Here is a 7500-nt window from a genome sequence, read left to right on the forward strand (position 1 = left end):
CCCCCCACTCCTCCCCAAGATGCACCACAGGCCTCGAGACCGAAATTGACGAAACCTTTAAACGCTCTACGCGCTTGACACCGCTCTCCTCGCTACGCGACTGAGTCTGGCTGTAAAGCTGCCGTTTCCCTGCTCCGGTCTTATCTCTCAGCGGGTGCGAGTGACGCTCGTAAAAGCGAGCTGGACGCTGCCCCTCCGCTTTGTGGTGTTTCCCAACGCTCTGGCCCCTGAATGGCTGGGATCGCCGGACCGGTCGCAACGGACTCGCCCTGGATCAGCAGGATCTGAGGCTGCAGCTGACCTATGAGTCAGTGCCCCGTGTCTCCACGCTGACTCCACAGCTGGAGCCACACACTCAGTCACAGTGATACTGCAGCACCACTGTCTCATTCTGCAACACTGCTAAGTGCAGGTCACGCGACCTCGATAAGACGCAAATTACACACAAACTGTACCTCCGAATGTTCTCAGAACGTCATGCTGAATGGATTACAATCAGTAATTCAAATACAGCCCCCCCCCATCCCCTCTCTCTCTCTCTCTCTCTCTCTTTCGCTCATTCTCTTTCTGCACAGGCCAGGGCTTTTTGTTTAGTGGAATGATTTTTTTTTGTTCTGCAGATCCCAGCCTGTTTTTGATTTGGGGGAGTTTCCTGAGGTTCTGATTACTGTCAGACAGGGACACGGCGCTGGAGCCGGCCCTCGCCAGGCTGCACACGGAGCCGGCGAGGGAGCAGGGGGCGCCGCAGGACACCGGCCGACACATTCCTGGCCGATCGCTCACTCCGCTCCGCTCCTCCCTCCCTCCCTCCCGCCGCCCTCCTCCTTCTCTTTCTCCCTCCATCTCTCTTTCCTACTCTCTCTCTCTCGCTCCTAATCTCTCTCTTTCTCTCCTACTGTCTCTCTCTCTCTCGCTCCTAATCTCTCTCTTTCTCTCCTAACCTATTTCCTACTCTCTCCTACTCCCTCTCCCCTTAGCTCTCTCCCTTTCCTTCTCCCTCACTCTCTCCAAATCTCTCTCTCCTACTCTCTTTCTCCATCTCTCTTTCCTACACTCTCTCGCTCCTAATCTCTCTCTCTCCCACCCTCTTTCCTATTCTCTCCTACTCTCTCTCTCCTTAACTCTCTCCCTTTCCTTCTCTCTCACTCTCTCCAAATCTCTCTCTCCTACACTCTCTTTCCTTCTCTCTCTCTCTCCTAATCTCTCTTTCCTACCCCCTCTCTCCTCTAATCTCTCTCTCTCTCTCCTCTAATCTCCCTCTCTCTCTCTCTCCTCTAATCTCTCCCTCTCTCTCTCTCTCTCTCTCTCTCTCTCTCCTCTAATCTCTCCCTCTCTCTCTCTCTCTCTCTGTGGTGGGCACTGGAATGCTTTCCTAACAGGAGAAGCCTCGTTTCTCAGTGCGGACGGGCTGGTTCTGATTAGCTGCTTAATTAGCCTGCCGTCGGTATTTCTGCGGTCTGTACATTCAGAGACGTGCGGGACAGAATTATAAACAAACTCCACATGTTCCTCGCAAGCCAAATCACAATCACTGCGGTTCCCTCACACCCAGCCCTCTGCCCCCTCCCCTCCCCGTGCCAGGACGTCCCACAGGGACCGCCTCGAAGTCCAGGGGCTGATCCCTCTCTGCCACGGGCCCGGGTCATCCCAGCGCCCTTCAGCCGTTTCCCAAACCCCCCCTCCTCTCGGTCCCTCGCTTTCTCCCGACCCCTCCCACATTTCTGTTAGACACAATATTTTACTCAAAGCTTCCCCACCCAACCGAAATTCTGTGTGTCAACATTTGAAACTGGAAACCGCAAAAGCAGCACCAGGACAAAGAGAGATCTTGTGTTGCGCACTCACGAGCGGGCAGTTTTTTTTACGACAGGAAAAATAGCGGGAAGCATTAAGGAATGCGTAAATTGCTTTGTGTCCAACTGACAGTGACTTTCTTTAACCCTGAGATAGCGGTACGATTATAGTAGTGTCAGTCGTGTCCGCAGAGCTGGATTTTCGTAAGGGTCAGAACTCAGTTGTGGGAGGCGAGCATGAGCCCTGAGCCTGGTCCTGAAAGGCCGGGGTCAGAATTGGGTCAGGCACTGATGTGTAGAAGGCCATTTGATTTTCCAGTTTTCAAAAATGTCGTGTTAAAATCCCAAGTCAAGCCAAACATCATTCATGTTCTTCATTTGCTCTGACTCCCTGTTACTTACAGTATCGGTACAGCCTACATGGGTTAACAGCTCAGCCACTATGATTGGTATCTATTCATTTCTGTTTAAGTGCACAGTTGTCTTCAGATACAGGTCTTCGATAGCTGAGTGTCTGACCTCTGCTCTGTGTTGAAGATGGCAAACATGTGCTTGCTGGACATGAAGCTCTTCTCCACATCTCGAACCTTCAGGTTGTCCAGAGGCAGCATGTACTTCTTCTCTTTCTCCTAAGGAAGACATCAGTGGAAGAACAATTAATACTCAAGACTGGAGAACACTGAAAACAACCGTCCTGAACAGCAAAAATAAAGAAACAAAACAAAGAAAATATATATATTTTTAAATTTTATTAATCCAGGAATTCCCTAAAAATAAAATCTTTTTTGAGGGAGACCTGGCCAAGACAGTAGCCACACATCAAATGAGAGCAACACCAAAGAGACACCCCCAAAAAGAAAACGCCCCCTGGCGTGTTTCGTTTTCTTGCTTTCCCCCTTTTTCTCCCCGACGCGAAATACCCAATCGCACTCGTCGAAACGTCACAGCGAACACAAGCGCGCGCTGTCCTCTGACGTTTGTGATGTCATCACACCGCAGCTCGCAAACCAGGCCAGCAGTCTTTTAGGAAGACGCTTCATTTGCAGCTCAAGAGAGGAACATTCAGACACCTAATCGACCAGCAGGGGTCACTGTTGCGTGATGAGATGCTGACACCCCAGCTGATCTGAACGACGCTTGAGCCACTAGCACTACAGGTTCGACCAATAGGATTTCTGAAGGCCGATAACGATGCCAGTGTTTAACCAATCAGCCAATATCTGCTGATTGTACAGGCATACGTGAGAAATGAGAAGTGTTTTTATGACAGCGGCTGTAACCAATTTTGTGTAATCTGCCGAATACTTCTGGCGCTCTCATAGGTAGAAAAATGTGAACAAATCAAAATAAATGGGTTTTTTTAATGACCCATAAAGAATGTTGGACAGTACTTCCAATTTATCATGCTTACATGGGTTGATAACCAACATTAACAACTTACAAGACAATGCTTTATCAGAATGCAAACAAATGGCTACAGCATAACTAGCTTGAATGAACTCGACAGTTTGTTAAACTGAACTGGTGAACAAGTGGTTGTGACAGGACTGGATTTGGGTTGAAATATGACCCGTGTAAAAAAAGGAAAAAGGAAAAATGTTACAATCCTTGAACTAGCCACTACATGACAAAACATTTACAGGAAGAGCATTGCTATTATTACAGTAAACAATACAATTTATTTACTTATTTGAATTTAGAGAACAAACGTGATAAATGTTTGTCCACAAGCAAGTAGTGTGCCATGTTAAAAAAAGTAAGGGGAGGCCAAGGACCAGAGAACCAGCATTAAAATTCAAAAAGTGTTGGTGTGCTACTTTATGGGCACCTCAAGCACTGACTAAATGTGCCTCAAAATATTTAAAGTACTTTTTTAAAGCATTGGCTTTTTCAGCCCAGAATGCAATCATGAATTTTGTAGGAATACTGATGCTAATTATATTATCGAATGTGAAACTACACTAAATCAACAAGATTTTGTTCTAACCGTGCTTAGCTAACAATGGCAATCCATCAAGCTGAACTGCTTAAACAGCAATTTTAGGTTAGAATCCCCAGTGAGATAATGTGAGAGAAAATGATGTAGCAGTGGGATTTCCTACATGTTAGCAACAATAATTACAGCTGGACTTGATTCTGTGATGTCATTAGCCACGCACAACTCAAGAACTCGATTTTTTGGGGCTGCTTTCAGTTTAAGGGTAATTGCACCCTAGATCACTTTGGTGCAATTTGGTGTTTCTATGGCTTCTATTAAAAACATTTTAATCCATGCCATTATTTCAACAGTTCACTAAAATATGTTTCTGAAAGCATCTGAGGCAAGAAATAGACCATTTCCATAATTGTGGAATTTTGGTTCACGTTTGATTTTCAACGCTTTGTTTGACAGTTTAATCCAAGTTTCATGAGCCTACACTTCACAAATAATTTGCATATAGAATACTTTATGCAAATGAGATAAACACACCAACTCCACCCACCCCAGGACACACTTTTCAGAACTGTGCAGCAGGCGGAGCAAAACTACAAAACTCAATGAGAAAATCAATGCACCAAAGAACGATACAAAGAGCTCTGTCTATAATGGGCTTTCCCTTTCCAACACAAGACGAGGAACTTTCGTCGCTCTCCTCACACAGTCAGCGCCGTGCTAGGCTGCTGTACTGGGCGTTATGTCATCCTGGAAGGACGGGAAACGTGGGAAAACCTGGGTGTCACTGACAGCTGGGTAATGTCTGAGGCAGGGCAAAAGACACCAAAAAGAGGGGGGGGGGGCAATAGGAGGAGAAAGAGAAGGAGAGAGAGGGGGGCAATCCAGAGAGTAACCGAACACGCAGAGATTAAGCGCGAGAGTGGGGAGACCTCTCCCTGCAGAGAGCTACGCGTGTCAGAAAGATGGCGGAAGGAGCGCGGTGCCGCCGCTCGGCTCTGTGTGAACTGCCAGGCGACGCGCGCCACATTAAAATGTAAACACTTATGTAAAAAGCGGTGGCTTTTCGGGGCAGAATTAGCAGCAGCGCCCCAAAATGAGACCATAAATAAAAGCGACAGGGACGACCCGCACCCGAAGCTGACAAACGGAGGCCAGAGGGACGGGCATCTCTCAAAGTCCTCGTCTTTTTTAGGCCTCGTGAAAGCTCGGCCGCGGCGGCGCCACACAACTGCGGGACGGCGCTAGCGAGGAACGCGCCGCCGCAGCCGACGCGACGCAGCCGTCCTGAATTTAACCGGTGTGCGGGCGGGACAGCTTCCGCCTGCAGGACAGGGCCTGGTGACGGAGGCTGGTGAACGAGTCTGAGAGAGCAAGCAGGGACACGGGAGGAACGAAGCGGGAAAAGGGAAAGAAGGAGAAAGGGAGAGAGGGAGGAAGGGTCCACATGTGGAAGTCATTACTCAGGCTCAAGCTCTGAAACACAACATTTCTCCAAAAGAAAAAAAAAAAAGTCCACCCCCTCTTCTCCACCCAGCTCCCCCCCCCCCCCCTCCCTTCCAGAGGGGCTTCGGTCTCAGGAAATGGTTTCGGTTACAGCACAAATCATGGACGAAAGCCTCTGGATGGGTAAGTACATATCGTGAGGGGGGGAAAAGGGAAAAGGACTGGAGAGGTAGAAAGAGACACAGAGGGAGACATTGTTGGAGTTGGGAAGGGGACGAGATTAAAAACAGAAAGGGAGAGAAAGAGGGAAGGACAGAAAACAGCTTGAGCGTGAGTCAGAGTCCAGCTGGGCAGCCGAGACTAAGAGTGAGCCGTTCGGTCGGGGGTGGGGTGAGCGTCCGTTCAGCTCGAGAGTTTACACGTCCACTACTACTGGACACAACGTGGGCCAAGCGCTCTGCAAACTCTCTCTCTCTCTCTCTCTCTCTGTTTCTTTCTTCAACCTTTTTCTTTTTTTCTTTCCATTCCAGAGGGGCCCACTTCCTGCCTGAGTTTTGAGAGAGAGAAAAAAAAAAAGATGAAATGACTGCCTGGCGTTAAGTCTGCAACATCTGGTACCGCTTTAGTGCCCAGAGAGAGAGAGAGAGAGGGAGAGAGAGGGAGAGAGAGAGAGAGAGAGAGAGAGAGAGAGGGAGAGAGAGAGAGGGAGAGGAAGGGAGAGGAAGAGAGGGAGAGCGGGAGAGCGAGAAATGGAAAGGGGAGAGACAAGCCAGAGCAGAGGGAAGATGGGGGAAGACGGAGAAAAAAGCAGAGCAGAGGACCCATGAAAGAGGTATGTTCTGACAGGGAGGAATAGACGGGGAGAAAGGGGATAGAGAGGGAAAGGCGAAAGACTGAGGGGGGAGAGAAAGAGAGAGAGAGAGAGAGAAACTACAGATCACTCCAAGTCCTTTTCCCAAGGGTCGCGTCAACCCATATATGGCCACCAGGTCCCTCCCTCTCTCGCTCTCGTGCACTTTTTTTAATATCCCTTCCCTAAATGCACTGCCAGATCCCCCAGTCGTCTGAGCGAATGTGCCACGTCAAGGCTGGATATTCAACGCGGCCGCAGCCCTGGGACGGACGTACGGACGGACGGGACGGACGGCCAGAGGAGCGGACCGGGAGCGGACCGCACGCGGGACAGGGTGAGGAGACGGGGACACGGAGAGGGGCGCCTAACGGGGGTGTCCTCTCCCTCTCCGGTTTTTTTTTTTTTTTTTTTTTTAAGCGCCCTGAGACGGGGGGCAGGAGCGATGCTGGCTCTTCATCCCCTTCGCCTTCCTCCTCCTCCGAAACTTTTGGAATGACAGAGAAAAAAAAAAAGGAGAGAAGAAGAAAAAAGCCTCCTGCTCCGTCATCCCAGTGTTCAGACTACCTGTTCAGGATGATACTGGTGTACAGTAGTCTGCACATTGGTTAGACTGTGCACGGAAAGACTTCGTCCGCACTGACACACACGCGGGACCAGGGGAACCGAACCCTCTCTCCGCCGGTCAGTCCTCGGTACATTTTTCCGCCTGTCTCCAGCGCTCGCTCTTCTCCTTCTCTCTCTCTCAGTCTTCCAGTCTTCCTCCGTGTCTTTCGAGCTCTAACGTGTGCATGTGCTGTGCGTGAGTAGCGACAGGCTGTAGGGCCTGATGTCCACTGTACCCATTGAGAAGAAAAGGGGTGGCCACCGGGGTGTAGCTCATGCATAGCGTAGACCGTGCAGACCCTGCACACAAAGGCAATCGAACCTTTCCAGAAACCACCAGCTCAGTATGTTTGTACGGGTGAAATCACAGCCCTAACTATCTGCCCAGCCACCAACCCAGTGCATTGGCCCTCCTCTGAGGAGACTGTGCTGAAATCAATCTCTCTCTGCTTTTTTTGTGTGGTTTGCAACTCTTTGACTGAAATGCATGAGAAATCCTGAGGGAACGCGGTAAGCCGGTAGTTTCTCTGTACACGATACGTAAAGAATAAATATTTACCTTCTCAGCATCGACGTACCTCCGGGGAGATCTAAACAATCAACTGAAGCTGAGGCAGACAGGCCTCACCCTGCGTAAAAGTCTGTTCTCATTTTGCACATCCGCACAAATATGCTGCACTGTGAGAGCACAGCTGTGAATGATTATGCGATTTTTTTTTGTGTGTGTGTATGCGTGCAATCGGTTTCATCACACTTCGTACGAGCCCAAATTACCCGCGACTCTTCAGCGTGGAGACCTTTCTGCGTTTCGTGCAGACGCAGTTTTTTATGCGCAGGCCACACGGTGCGTACACACAAAGAGCAGCGTAAAG

At 49.5% G+C, this 7500-nt stretch overlaps 1 protein-coding gene across 5 annotated transcripts in view; it reads right to left on the bottom strand.

Moving 5' to 3' along the window:
• The window catches only part of dnm3a (dynamin 3a), a 39359-nt gene that overhangs the window by 7295 nt on the left and 24564 nt on the right, over window positions 1-7500 (bottom strand). For all 5 annotated transcript variants that reach the window (XM_064333529.1, XM_064333531.1, XM_064333530.1 and 2 more), the window contains one exon: window positions 2313-2422. In XM_064333529.1, the coding sequence (XP_064189599.1) occupies window positions 2313-2422 (110 nt within the window). The remainder of the gene's footprint in view (window positions 1-2312; window positions 2423-7500) is intronic.

This window comes from Anguilla rostrata, chromosome 4, assembly GCF_018555375.3.
Source record: "Anguilla rostrata isolate EN2019 chromosome 4, ASM1855537v3, whole genome shotgun sequence".
NCBI lineage: Eukaryota > Metazoa > Chordata > Actinopteri > Anguilliformes > Anguillidae > Anguilla > Anguilla rostrata.